Source organism: Cololabis saira, chromosome 4 (assembly GCF_033807715.1).
Source record: "Cololabis saira isolate AMF1-May2022 chromosome 4, fColSai1.1, whole genome shotgun sequence".
Taxonomy (NCBI): domain Eukaryota; kingdom Metazoa; phylum Chordata; class Actinopteri; order Beloniformes; family Belonidae; genus Cololabis; species Cololabis saira.
Genome location: NC_084590.1, coordinates 10214030 through 10228109, shown reverse-complemented (window position 1 = coordinate 10228109; position 14080 = coordinate 10214030). Strand labels below are relative to the sequence as shown.

Below are 14080 nucleotides of genomic sequence, written 5' to 3'. Positions count from 1 at the left end.
ACATCAGCTGCTCCTCAGATACACTTAGACATCCCCTTCTACTCCAATGTTCACTTTACTCTTTACAGCTGGAAATATTGTGACCCGTGTGTGAAATGCCTCCTTGTCGACAGGACACTGTCCTCCACCTTCATCCTGTATAGTTTGTACTTTTACTATATAAAGTACTGTGTACCTGGAACTGTAAATAGTCAAGTGTTATTTTTCTTCTATATAAAATAGATTTTGAGACGAAAGAGAAAGATAATAATAGAGAGCATTAAAATCAATATCAGGACTCGTTCAAGATGAGACTCACTCCCAGTTCAATGTCCTTCATGTCTTTGAATGTATGCTGATTTTATACATTGTTGTTTTATTTGTTTTAAAGAGTTTCTAAAGGTTCTAAAGACTTTCTCTCACACATTTTGTTCTTCATGTCCTTTCCTCAAACTCAAAATCTTAGTCCATAAAGGTAATATAATCCAAAAATCTGCCATCATTGGCTCATACATCCAACATGTATCCATGTATTTTGACACCATGGGGGTTGTTCAGGAGAAAAGCAGAATGTGGACTTTAAACTCCTCCAATCAGCTGACCAGAGATCAAACTGCAGCACGAGGTATCAAAGCACTGCACACAATCCTCAGCACACAAGAGAATAACACACCTGCTTTAAAACACTTGCTTCAAATTAAAAGACTGGATTTTCTAGTTTCACCACAGCGTCATGAAGCATAGAGAGCAGCCTGAGCTCAGGAATGTCACCATGTGAGCGGGTGTGACGAGACAGAAACAGAGGCTGGGCAAGCCAGTGACGGAGCTGGAGAGAGAGAGAGTCATAAATGCAGTAATTACAGTTCAGAAATGATCTTTGTACTCTGCTTTTACACACCATTGTTCCTCTGACGGACCAGGAAACGTCTTCTGAGCTCAGACTCTCACCTGGATTTACTTCTTTTGGATTTACCTTACCTGCTTTCTCTCTGAGGGATGGATCTGTTCCTGGATTCTGGCTGACAAAAATCTTTCTCCAAGTGTGAATCAGTTTAAATCCAGCACCATGTCTGTGGTGGCTCTGTTCAGGGGGAAGTGGGGACACAAGTCCCAGGAAGCCTCAGACAAGCGTCAGGTGGTGGGGACGGTGCAGTCCAGCCATGAGGATGACGACGATGAGGATGAAGCCACCACGGGTTTCCAGAGAGAACCCATCCGCAGGAACTCCAGATTTTACCGATCCATGAGGAAAAAGAGGATATCTTCATCAGATCAGTCTGAGAGTAAGTCTGAGTCCAGTTGAACCTAACATTAGCAACGGTGAGGCTGACGCCTCAACCACGTCACCATACCAATAAGAGCAGAATGCATAATAAGGCCTTCAAATACAGACTGTGTAGATAAAGATAAATACTGATAAAAAGATTTTAAATATATAATATAATGATGATGAAGGACAAGTATGGAAAAAAGTAATAGCATCAAATGCTCACGTCATCTGTGCAGACATCTCTTCAGGCTCTGCTGCTCAGAGAGAACTGGAGCATCTGAGCAGATGAGTTCTGGGTTAGAGTGATTAATTGAATTAATGCTACAAGGATCAGGGGGAGTGAGTTCCAGAGTTGGGGGAGAGTAACTCAGTGCTGTCTTCAGTTTGTAGGGACATGTTTATTTTGTTTTTTTTACTCAAAAAAGGGACATAGGTTCTACGTTTGTGTCGTTACTATCATGGATGGATGCTAAACTACTCCTTTCTGAAAACAATGCCTGTTTCTCCAGGTGTCATCACAGAATAGCGTAACTATGGTCCCCACAAATATAAAGGGGCTAGGCAAACAATACAGCTGTTATTTTTTTAATAATATTTTTATCACGATTTTTTTCCCCATTTTATCACCCAGTGCTCCTACCTAAGTAACAGTCCTGGGCATTGCTCCCCTCTACCAACCAGGACCAGCTGTTTTACTGACCTTTGTTTTTTGGGTTGTTCTTTCATACAGGAAACACATTACTCTAAATCCACAACATAGCTTAAGAGCAAACCAAGTTTCACAAGTCTTTTTTGGACCTTTCATTTGCAAGGGCCGAGGAGTTGCTGTCCTCATTTGGTCTTGATTTTACAAAAGGACACTCAATTGGCAAATATTTAATGATTACAGGTCATATAGATTATTATCCTTTAACATTACTGAACAGCTATGCTCCAAATGTTAATAATTCACTTTTGATATAAGGTTCAAGAACATATAAGATACTTATAATCAATAACTGAGAAAGGAAAGAGAAGGAGGGGTGATGGGCATCGCTCAGTGGATCATGTTGGTGTCCCCCCTGCAGCGTAGATTTATAGCAGCCTATCTACGATGAAGCTATCTAAGACAAACTGTTTTAGTCTCGTCTTATAGCTGTTGCTATGACCACTGGCCCTAACACACTAGAGTTTACACTAACTAGAGGTTTACTAAACAGGAACGTTTTAAGTTTGGTTTTAAAGGTGGAGGTGGTGTCAGCCTCCTTAACCCAGATTGGAAGTTGATTCCATAGTAGTGGTGCCTGATAGAAGAAGGCCCGTCTTCCAAATCTACATTTGGATACTCTAGGAACTACGAGTAAACCTGCACTCTGAGAATGGAGAGCTCTGTTAGGAACATACGATACTATCAGGTCTTGCAAATATCGCGGAGCTAGGCCATTTTGGGCTTTATACGCAAGTAATACAATTTTGAATTGAAGTTTACAGGGAGCCAATGGAGTGAGGCACTGGAGAGACGTGGTCTCTCTTGGTGATTCCTGTCAGCACTCGCGCTGCTGCATTTTGGATCAGCTGGAGGATATTCAGAGAGTTACTTGGACATCCTGCTAATAAAACGTTACACTAATCTAACCGAGAAGATACAAACGTGTGAATACATTTTTCTGCATCAGTCAGGGTGAAAGGCCGTAGCTGTGCAACACCTGCAGCAAAACCTGCAGCAAAACCTTTACTAGATTATCAGAACTTCTGTTTTTGTTTGATGTTTTTTTTTATTTTTATTTTTTATTAATTGTCTTCATCAACTTCACACCTCAGAGGAGGAGCAGGTTCCTGTCAGACAGTGTTAACTTTGGTGTGTCGCTGTTTTTTTAACACAGTATAAACACAAACAATTTTAAATGAAACTTTACTCAGGACTACTTTTTATTCATACTGAATACTTTTCGTTTGTAAAATGTTGATGTGGTATCTGTGAATGACAATCAGATTAGAGGGTTAAATCTACTTATCTGCGAAGTAGATTTCACTTATCTACTTCGCAGATAAGTGAAATCTGCAAAGTAGCAACCTATTTTTTTTTTTACAATTATTGTACAAGGCTTCAAATTGCGGAGATCAGCACCGCCCCACCGCAACCCGATTAATTGGAATTGAATAGGAGAAAATGAAAAATGATTATGAAAAAAAATACAACCGTAGAACCGTAGGACAAATTGTGACTGACGCGTATTTCATTGCTCTCCTGACTGCCGCTGCATCCTGACTCGCTCTGTAGCGTCTTTTTCTTCTAAAGCCTGCAGTGCAGGTGTGTTTTTTCAAGAGAAGAACATAGTTATGGGTAATTTTTGTCGCTCTTTTTTCTTCTGGGCAAAAAGATTCTTATAAACCGACATGCCACCATAGATTATATTTGAGACTGTAATGAACGATTCATCAAAGGGTCCCATTCTTGAGCTGCTCACTGAAGCTCATTGGTCGTTCTCAGCATTGTTGCTAAGCGAACAACGTTATTGACACAGGAAGTGAAGAAGCGGGGAGACTGTTTAGCCAATCAGAATGCAGAACACGATGCACAATGCAAATCCGCGAAGCAGCGAGACCGTGAAAAGTGAGCCGCGTTATAGTGGCGGATTACTGTATTACGGAGATAGAAAAAAACCCTGTTTTATAAACCTGATTAAAATGCTGTTAAAACTACAAATTATGATTGAAAATAACACCAATGTTTTGCACAGTAGCACTGGGGGCTAGTTCTAGTTACCTTCCTAAAATGCTTGAGACCAAAAATAATAACCTCTGTTTTTTCAGAATTTAGAAGCAAAAAAAATGTTGACTTCCATTCCTTGATGTCCCTAAGACATGCCTGAAGTTTAGCTAATGGTTCTGTTTCATCTGGCTGCATAGATAAATAGAGCTGCGTATCATCAGCATAGCAATGAAAATTCATGCTGTGATTCTGGATTATACTTCCCAAGGGCTGCATGTATAAACTGAACAAGATTGGCCCTAGCACTGAACCCTGCGGAACACCGTAGCAGACCCTTGTCTGTTCTGAAGAAACCTTGTGTACATGAACAAACTGGAACCTGTCAGATAGGTATGATTTAAACCAACCTAGAGCTGTCCCTTTAATCCCAATAACATGCTCTAACCTGTGCAGTAAAATGCTCTGATCTACAAAAAATGTAAATGTAAATGTACTTTATTTATTATTTATTTAAAAAAAAAGGAGATGGAACCATCAAAGGTGGAAAAAAACCCTCCATGGGATGTACCACCAACAGATAGCTGAAGTGGTGGATATTAGAAGACCTACCATGGCCAGAGAGGGCTGGACTGAGGGACAGCACAGAGAGGAATAAGAGCCCAGATCTACCACAACAGGCAGGATCATAGGTGCAGGCTGTGCAAAGAGGCCCCTGAAACGGTCAAGCACCTAACAACAGGACGTAAGATACTGGCACGAAAAGAATACATGGAATGCCATAAACAAGCAGCTGGTATAGTGTACAGAAACATCTGTGCAGAACATTGACTGGAGAACTCTTGGTTGGAATTGGAAACACCTCCCAAGGTGGTGGAAATTGAGAGAGCTAAGATCCCCTGGGACTTCCAGAGACACACTGACAAAATGGTAGTGGCTAACACACCGGACATTGTGATCATGCATAAGAATCAGAGGAAAGCTGTTGTGATTGATGTAGTAATCCCAAACAATGGCAACATCAGGAAAAAGGATGATGAAAAACTGGAGAAATACTAAAGGCTCAAGGAAGAGCTGGAGAAAGCCTGGAAGGGGAAGGCAACAGTAGTACCCTTGGTCCTTGGAGCACTGGGGGCCATGTGACATCTCAATCCAGAAGATTGCAGTCTTCGGGACAGCTAAGAATCTGCACAGGACCCTCAAGCTCCCAGGCCTCTGGTAGAGAACAAACTTCCTCAAACGTTCAGCTGTATCACAGGTTACTTTTCATTAACTTTAATTAACTTTTCAGGTCGTTTCTGTGTTTATAAAGGGTCACTATGGAGAGCTTAGGTGGAGGTCACATGACAGAGTGAGAGCAGAATTCAAGATTTAAAAGATCTTTTTTCGATCTAACTCTCTCCACATTTATAGATAGATAGATAGATAGATAGATAGATAGATAGATAGATAGATAGATAGATAGATAGATAGATAGATAGATAGATAGATAGATAGATAGATAGATAGATAGATAGATAGATAGATAGATAGATAGATAGATAGCTTTTGCCAATATAAAGGTTCCTTCAGGGGGGTTTTCTTTACTACTACTACTCATTTAGCAGATGCTTTTATCCAAACGACTAACATCTGAGAGGTGTATGTTAAAAAAAACAAAAAAACAAATATGCAAATAGTGTACCTTGTTCACATGTTTTTCTTCTCTTTATACTTTTGCAGTATTCTTCTTTTTTGCAAACGTTTTCAAACAGCCAAAACATCTGCATCCCTGCCACCTGGCTATGTTATTGGTACAGTCAAAGGTTGATGTGTGATGCTACAGTATCATTGAGACACGTCGTCTGAAGTGGCTGAGATAACGTTGGTCCTGTTAGAGGTTCCTCACTGTCATATTATTATGATTTATTATATTGATGTAGAGGGACTTTGCTATTTGTCATTTCTTACGTGAGGATAGATCTACTCACTTTGAGCAGCAGTACTGCCCCAAATCTTGTTTGGAGTGGGGAGTTTGAATTACTTTTTTGGTTTCATGTTACACATTGCTCTCTTACAATGTCCTTTCTGTTTAGTGTCTGCAATCAAAATACTAACAATTTAGCATTATGTAACACATTGTTATGATAACACAATAACATAACCATTATCCTGCTAATACTCATGCTAAAATGTTAGCATAATGTTAATAATTCTGCAAGTATGTGTGTTTTAAAAAGTTAACATGTTAGCATTCTGCTATCAGAAACAGAACCTTTAAATGTCAAAATAAAGTAACTATGTCAAAAAACATTTTTATTTTATACAAAAACTCTGCTTAACTGCTTTACTCTGCTAAGTTTGAAGACTCTTAAAATGTTACATCTACAATCTGGTAAAATATTGAAATAAAGACCTATTTAAACATTTTAAACACAATAGTCATTACTTCTTCCCATGCTTTCAGTATATGTGAATCAGAACAAGGATTCAAGGAGTTTTATTGTGATACCAGCACATGTTTACACATGAGATACAAAAACATAATAAATTAGAAAAAGAGCCATATTCATTGTCCATTAATTCATTGATTCATTCCAGACATGTCAAAACCATTGTATAGAGAATGACACTTTTATGGCTCTATAGATAATAATAGATATACGTTAAACATTAAAATACGATTAGCAAAAATAAAACCTAGCTTTGCTAAATATGTGTCTACAGAAAGCAGAAGAGGTAGCACATTTGGCGCAGCTTTAATGCATCTATATGAAGTATTCGAGTGTAGGCATCAGTGGGGGTGAGGGTGTACAGATTCTTAACATAGTTCAGCAGTCTAAAGGCTTCTGGAAAGAGCCTATTCCTAAGTCTGGTGGTCTGCAGTCGCCTGCCTGAAGGGAGAGGGGGTGAAGTCCTGAGGGTGATGGTCGTAGGAGATGGTGTCGTGGATCTTAAAACTCAGGTCTAAAACAAAGACCTGAAGACCTAGAGTTCTGGTGGTGTTGAGCTCCTGCTGTGTGTGTGTGTGTGTGTGTGTGTGTGTGTGTGTGTGTGTGTGTGTGTGTGTGTGTGTGTGTGTGTGTGTGTGTGTGCAGGAGAGTTATAATGATCTTCCTAAATGGGCCAATTTTATGTTTTTTTGAACCGTCAACCTTCTATTCATGACACCTGACTGCTCTCCGTCCTTTCATTCAGGTTCTCCGGTTGCTAGTCTGGATCGGAGTCCATTATCCGCCAAAGCCGGACTCTCTTCCCTGAACTCTCTGAATACCCAGAAGTCTCCTCTGCTGCCAGGATCCAGACGGTGAGTGTGCATGCCACTGCTGCCCCACCCTGACACTGACAAAAAAAACACACCCACAAAACAAACATCAGTCACTCAGAGCCGGTTTAAACTCTGGGTCTGCGCCATACTTGCTCTTCTGACAGTCTGAAAGTCTTGCGATTGCTAGCAGAGCTTTTTTTGGGATTGCTGCAGAGCTACAAGAGAATGACAAGTCGCGTTTCCTTGTTCATCAAAGCTCAAAAACCACATCAGCAGAGCTTCTCATAATAAAAATGATCATAAAATGATCGGAACAGTCAATGACTCACTGTTATTAGGGAACTAAAAGTTCTGTCATGGACGTGTGAAAGTTTGCGCACGCTGAAGTTTTCTGTTTAGCTCCTGAAGTTGTAGTGATGTCATTGCGAGTTCAGACGCACGAGCAGTGTGGCTGCAAACAGGCATGTTCCCACAGCTGGTATGGAATGTAACGTGGAATGTGAGTGATCCTGCTGCAATAACCACAGGAACCACAAGAAACACACCTTGGCACCAACAGCTGCGCTGTCACCCATCACAGTACATGTACTACCAGAGGACACAAAAAACTGAACTTTTATCACAAGTATACGTGTAGAAATCTACAACGGAGTCGCTGTAGTGGTCGTTTGCTCAATTTGTCCATCCTCTACACCTGCTGGTTCCTGTTCGGGCTCACAGGGATCCGCGTAGGTCTATGCGAGCTGTCTTCAGGTGAAAGCCAGGTGTTCACCTGGACAGGTGCTGTTGGTGCTGCAGTGGTTTTGGTGACTGGTTGTCTTTAAGAGGTCAAGATGGGAAAAATCTTCTGTCCAAGTATCATTCCAACTTTGTGCCAGGACTTCGCTGTTGTTGGAACTTTAGCAGAAGCTGTAGAGGTCTCTGCAGAACTGATATGGGCATTTTTCAGTCAAGGTGAGGAAATGGTTTAGGAAACTACATAAACTCCCCTTTGAAAGTGTGAAGGTAAAAGCCCTCCCCAGGACGAACAGCGTTTATTGAAAGGGTATCAACCAAGTTTCTACAGTACTTAAAGTGCGCGCATGGGACAGGGCGAGGGGGGCGTGGTTTAAAATGAAGGCATCTGATTGGTTCTTTCCCTTCCTGCCAAGCCTCTGGTCCTGGACCAATCCGTTTCATTCGGACCGAATGGGCGGGGCTTAGAGGTGCCTCTTTCAAATCTTGCTAGCTTTCCAAAATCAGGGATTTGTTGCATAGAATACCTTTAATGCCGACATATGAAATAACCCACACAACAATTTAACAATTTATGTAATTGTTGTATTTTTTGGGAGAATTTTGAGGTTTGTATAAAACAAAAAGCTCTTACAGATTACTACATCAAAGAGGAGGAGATCCCTAACAGACTTCTCTCACTTTTGCCCTCACTTTTATAACAAGATGATCTTTATCCATTTATATGAACCAAATGAGTTCAGCAACATCTTGGATCCAGTAGACGTTATTGCACTGAACTCTGAAGAATCCCAAAAGGTTCAGGAGTCTGTCACTGAGAATTTTTCCAAACAAAAAAAGCCTGGGATCAAACTCAAGCTGAATAGCTGACTTACGGAAATATTAACATTTATTCAAGAAGTCAGTTGTCGAGTTAGATGAGAGATTTTATGCATTATATAAGTATGTTTTCAAAGAAGCCAGTGTTAATTTTTATCATATATATATTATGCAATACAAAAAACCCAGTCAGTAAATCTCCAGTTAAAGACCTCAATCACTGATAAGTCTTGATTAAATTGGCTTAAATTTGTGAAAAGCTGTGTGTCTAAAAATGCTCGACTTGTTCATGAACGTCAGTCACAAGTTCAGAACTCGAAACTCGCTGTTTCTCCCAGAGATGACTAATGACTCGTTTTTTGGGTCAGCCAGGTCTTACATTAAAGACACATCAGTTGTGTCACGTTCAACTAACTCGGTCATTGGAGTGGTCAACTTGGTCCCAGTGGAGCCCACGACAAAACCCGTACCCATCACATGTGCAAGAACACCAAAGTTGTTCTATTCTAAGATGAGGTTGTTCTGAGAAGATGGTGGTTGGATCAACCGGATCACGTGAGCCCGAATCTCATAAACACCAAAAAAACACGAAACTCATGACGTTCCAGCATCCTGGATCTGATTGGCTCTTATGTCTGCGCTTGTACAAATATATTGACATGCGCCCTCTGCTGGACACGAGATGTACATGCACATTTTCACTGCTGTCGTTCTTTAACTTGATAACATTTTATTGTCCAATGAACTTTAGTCCACTCTAGTTAGTAATCGTCAGGGTAATCATTTATAGAAGTTCAGTTAGATACTTGCTCTACCTCATAAGGCAAATACAAGGACTAACCTTTGATTGCACCTATCATTTACTGTATGTATCAGACGCATATCAGCCAGAAGTCCTGCCAAGCTCTGCTAAATGTGCAAATGTTTACAATCCTAGTTCAGCTCAGTTTCATTTACTGAATATAGCACCAAATCATGACAAGTTTCATCTCAGCACACTTCAACGATACAACCGTTATGACCAGGGCTGCACATAATTATTTTGGTCTGGTGCTCAGAGGAGCCCCTGGATATGTGACTTGGGGCTCCAAAAACGCGGTGACCCGTCTCGCCGGATCGATAAAAGAGGGATGCAGGAATAAGTTATAGGCAAAACGATATTTATTCACTTATAAAGATGAATTAACAAATTATGGTCCGTGTTAGTCTGTAGAGTCAGTATAAAAGTTACAGTTTTTATCGGCCAGATTGGGATGCTCACGGCATATTTTGCACCTAGGGTTGCCAAATTTCAGAAATAGAAATAAAGGACGCCCCGATTTCAGCAGCGCAGGAGCCAAAGAAAGCCCCAAAACTTCTAAACTAACTTGCATGACTGTACAGACAGCCAACCATATAGCAGCTGAAATAGCCTCCTATGCTCTGTATGTCCACATCAGCCAAGGTGTAGAATATTGCTACAGGTGAAGACTATGGTGTAAAAGTTAATCTATTTCAATAATTCAACTAGAATTTGGTGTAAAAGTTAACTTATTTCAATAATTCAACTAGAATTTGGTGTAAAAGTTAATTTATTTCAATAATCAACTAGAATATGGTGTAAAGGTTCATTTATTTCAATAATTCAACTTGAATATGGTGTAAAAGTTAATCTATTTCAATAATTCAACTTAAAAGGTGAAACTAATATAACTTATGACCAACTAAAAGACCTGACAATTGACACCAGAGGATTCAGAAAATATTCCATTTATTTATTAACCTTTATTTTACCAGGAAAATCCCTTGAGACTGAATCTCTTTTGCGAGGGAGACCTGGCCAAGAGGCTTAAAGGAGCTTGAGGCCGGATTGTGGCAAGATTTATGAAAAAAATCCGTATACATTTTAAGTTTTCTAGTAATAATGTCAGATGAAGCGTTCCAAACTCAAAATAATGAGCCCTCTAGTGTATCTCTCCTTTGCCTTGAACAGGCTGTGTGCTGCAAAATGTGCTGCAATTCAGTCCCGAATTTCCCGCGCTGGGCTGCGGATGTGACGTCACATGACGCTGCATGCACGTTCTCCCCGTTCTCCCGTGCCGGCTTCACTGTTGGCTGCAGTACCCCCAACGGCCGTCGTGGTGAAGGGTGGCGCCAGAGAGTCTCATTTCTTAAAAGGAGCCTCAAGCTCCTTTAACTGGTGCAACAACAATAAAATCAATTTAACAACAACAACAACAACATCACAGTGCAAACAACATTACAATACCTTACATTAAAAATAGCAGGTGCACATTTCTGTTAGTTTTTGTTTAAGAAGAACCTTGAATTCACCCAAGGAGATGAGTCCAGAAAGTTGAAGAGAGTTCTGAATGTGGTTCCAGGACCAGGAGCAGCGTAGGAGAAAGCTGCTTTGCCAAGTTCTGTATGAATCCTAGGGATTTTATACAGCTTCCGTGTGGAAGAGCGGGAGCTGTACACACTGTGAGCTGGAGACAACACGTTGGACAGATATGTGGGGAGTTTATTCAGAATGGCTTTGTAAATAAAAATAATCCAATGGTGTTGTCTCCTCAGGGTCAGTGAGGGCCAGGAGACCAGAGAATAGAGAACACAGTGATGTGTCCTAAACGCTGAGTTGGTAATAAAACGTAAAGCACTGTGATATACTGTATCGAGGCAATGAAGTTTTGAGGAGGCAGCATGCATATAAATAATGTCCCCGTAGTCCAGAGTGCTTAAAAAAGTTGCCTGTACCAGTTTTTTCTTGGCAACAATGTTAAAACAGGTCAGGTTAAAACAGTGTAATGAGTAAGGATCAACTTTTTAAGGATGCAACGATGTGTAGATGCAATTCTGTTGTGCAGATGTTTAGAGGTGTAGATGTGACTCTGCTCTGCAGATGTTTTAAAAGTGTAGATTTGTTTCTGCTCTGTAGATGATTAAAAGTGCAGATGTATTTCTGATCTGTAGATATTTAGATGTAAACGTGTTTATGATGTTCTGTTGGTCTTCGATTTTTTTTTTTTTTTAGCCATCCGCCCTCTCCACAACTCCATTATTCCAGAGTAGTGTTGCCAGGCGACGGTGAGGCCAGGCGAGTGAGGAGCAACAGGAATGCAATGGACATAGGAAAAGGAGGAGGAGGAGGAGTGGGAGGAAGGTCGAGAGTAGATGCACCAGCTTCGCTCAGCAGTCAGCGCAGAGATTTTCCTGCTGAAATGATCTCCTACCGCACTCACGGCATCCACTGCAGTGACGTCCAGCAGCTCTGCGAGCAGATGGCTTCAACCGGCACAGTGCACGAGATCAGAGCGAGATCCATGGACTCAGCAGAACCCGGTTCTGATGGAACTGACAGCCTCAGGTCAGACTTTCATGAACATTTTCATTCATCAGCTGTTTCCCTCCAGTTACAGTTCTTTACTTGTGATGACATGCAGAACAATGTTAAGGTTTTATTTTCTTATTCATGAGTAGGTTTCTGATGTTTTCACTCCTGTAGTCACCATGGAATCCTGTCACACGTTCATTATGACAAACTTGCAGCAGATTTTCTTATCAATTGATCTACAGAATCAAAAGCATGTAGCAGTTCTTGTACATGTGCTTGACATGTAAATGCTCAGTTTTGTACCTCTACTTTGGTCAGCAGTGTGAATTTAGGTCCCAGTGAACTATAATTGTTTAGAAATGGTCAAAATACCCCTTTTCCTGTTAAAATATCAGTTTTGAGTCCATCTGAGGGAACAGTTGCTTACTTTTAGCAAGTGTCGTTTAGCGGTTATAATCTTCTGTCTGTAGGCTCGTCCTGGTCAACTTTCTCTGCAGATGGAGGTCATTATATCAGAAACAACAACACTGAAAGCTAGCACACTGAGCTGCAGAGGACCACCTGCCAGAGGAGACTGAGACTACAGCAATGATGGAAGAGAAAAACAAACTTAGAGACTGAGTGAGGGTCAATCTGGATGGCATCATAAAAGTGACCTTAAGGGTGTCCCTTGAGACAAAAATGACAGAGGTTTCTTTGGGCTGCACTAAATTAGGGTTTTGTTCAGTGGAATACTTGTGATGAGTTTAATGGTTTATCCGCACATTAAATTCATACTTATACTTCAGTGGACATAAAGAATGTGTCCTACATACTGTACATACGGATAAAAGTAACATTTATCTGTGATCTGTGACCAAACAGAATCAGAAAGAAGTTTATTGCCAAATATTTTTTTAACACACGCAAGGAATTTGTTGCGGTGAATTGGTGCAATACAAAAGAACAAATAATATTAAGTGAGATATAAAAAATCTAAAGTAAAAAGAAAAAATGCACAACACGTTGGTTTTAAAGTGCAAGAGTAATGAGTCTGAACAGAAGTGACCCATGATGTGCGTTAATATGACGCATAAGGTCAGAAGTGGAGTCCTTAGGTTGATGTAACGTAGAGTGGGGCAGACAACAGCAAACGCAATTCCTAGCGGAGTTACTTCATCTAGCAGATGCTTTCAGTGACACACGTGATGGAGGTCTTATATATGAGACATATACTATAGGTTGTAGCGCCCCCATGGATGAAATTTCAAACATGGCTAATGTGCTCTGACTGTGAGCACAAACCACTCTAAGGTGTGTTTGTTTTAGTTTCCCAGCATGCTCAGTTTTGGTGAAAAATGTGATCTTCATTTCATTGTAGATCGTTGTTCTGGCCTGCTTTCAGTTTTTCTGCTGCCAATAATCTTCTTCATGGCGGAGCTGGACCAGGGAAGATTGTATCTGGGACACTGGCATAAAAGAGACTTAACCCCCTAAAGGGGGACCCGCTGAGCTGATTTAGAACATGAAGGACAATGGGTCCTAAGGACTTGGGCGTCTTTAAGATTAAAAGTAGGTATTTCCATGAACATTTTCTTTCTATTCATTTTAGGTTGCAGAGGAAAGAAGAAAGCTCTCCAGTAAACCACAGCTTAAAAATCATCCAGAATGTCGGTAGGTGTACCACATTCATCCGTCCCACTTCAAACCTCTTTTGGGTTGTTTTATTGTGACTGAATGAGGTATGAAACAGGGATTCAAACATCTGTGAACATCTGAAATGACTTTAGCCTTGAATATACTAGACAAAGCTGATGTCCAAAGGGAAAAATAATTAAACATGACAGTGGTTATTCCTGCAGGTGTACAGAACTAGAAAAAAGCTGAGCAAAAAACACAAATCTTAAGCAGATTCTTAAGATCTCTGAGGACAGATACATGATCTGTTTGTCTTTGAGGACACATTAGTGTTCAGTTTGTCTCTGAGGACAGACAAATGCTCAGTTTGTGTCTGACAAGAGAAACATTTTCATTTTGTCTCTGAGGACA

The 14080-nt window shown here is 40.5% G+C and overlaps 1 protein-coding gene across 2 annotated transcripts in view; it reads left to right on the top strand.

The window, feature by feature from the left end:
- Positions 1-806: 806 nt before the first annotated feature.
- Positions 807-14080, top strand: part of LOC133441474 (ephexin-1-like) — a 35342-nt gene continuing 22068 nt past the window's right edge. The window contains exons 1-4 of one of the 2 annotated variants that reach the window (XM_061718800.1): positions 807-1262; positions 7116-7224; positions 11753-12085; positions 13644-13705. In XM_061718800.1, coding sequence (XP_061574784.1) covers positions 1046-1262; positions 7116-7224; positions 11753-12085; positions 13644-13705 — 721 coding nt within the window. In that variant the 5' untranslated portion in view covers positions 807-1045. The remainder of the gene's footprint in view (positions 1263-7115; positions 7225-11752; positions 12086-13643; positions 13706-14080) is intronic. The other variant, XM_061718801.1, reaches the window with a different exon arrangement.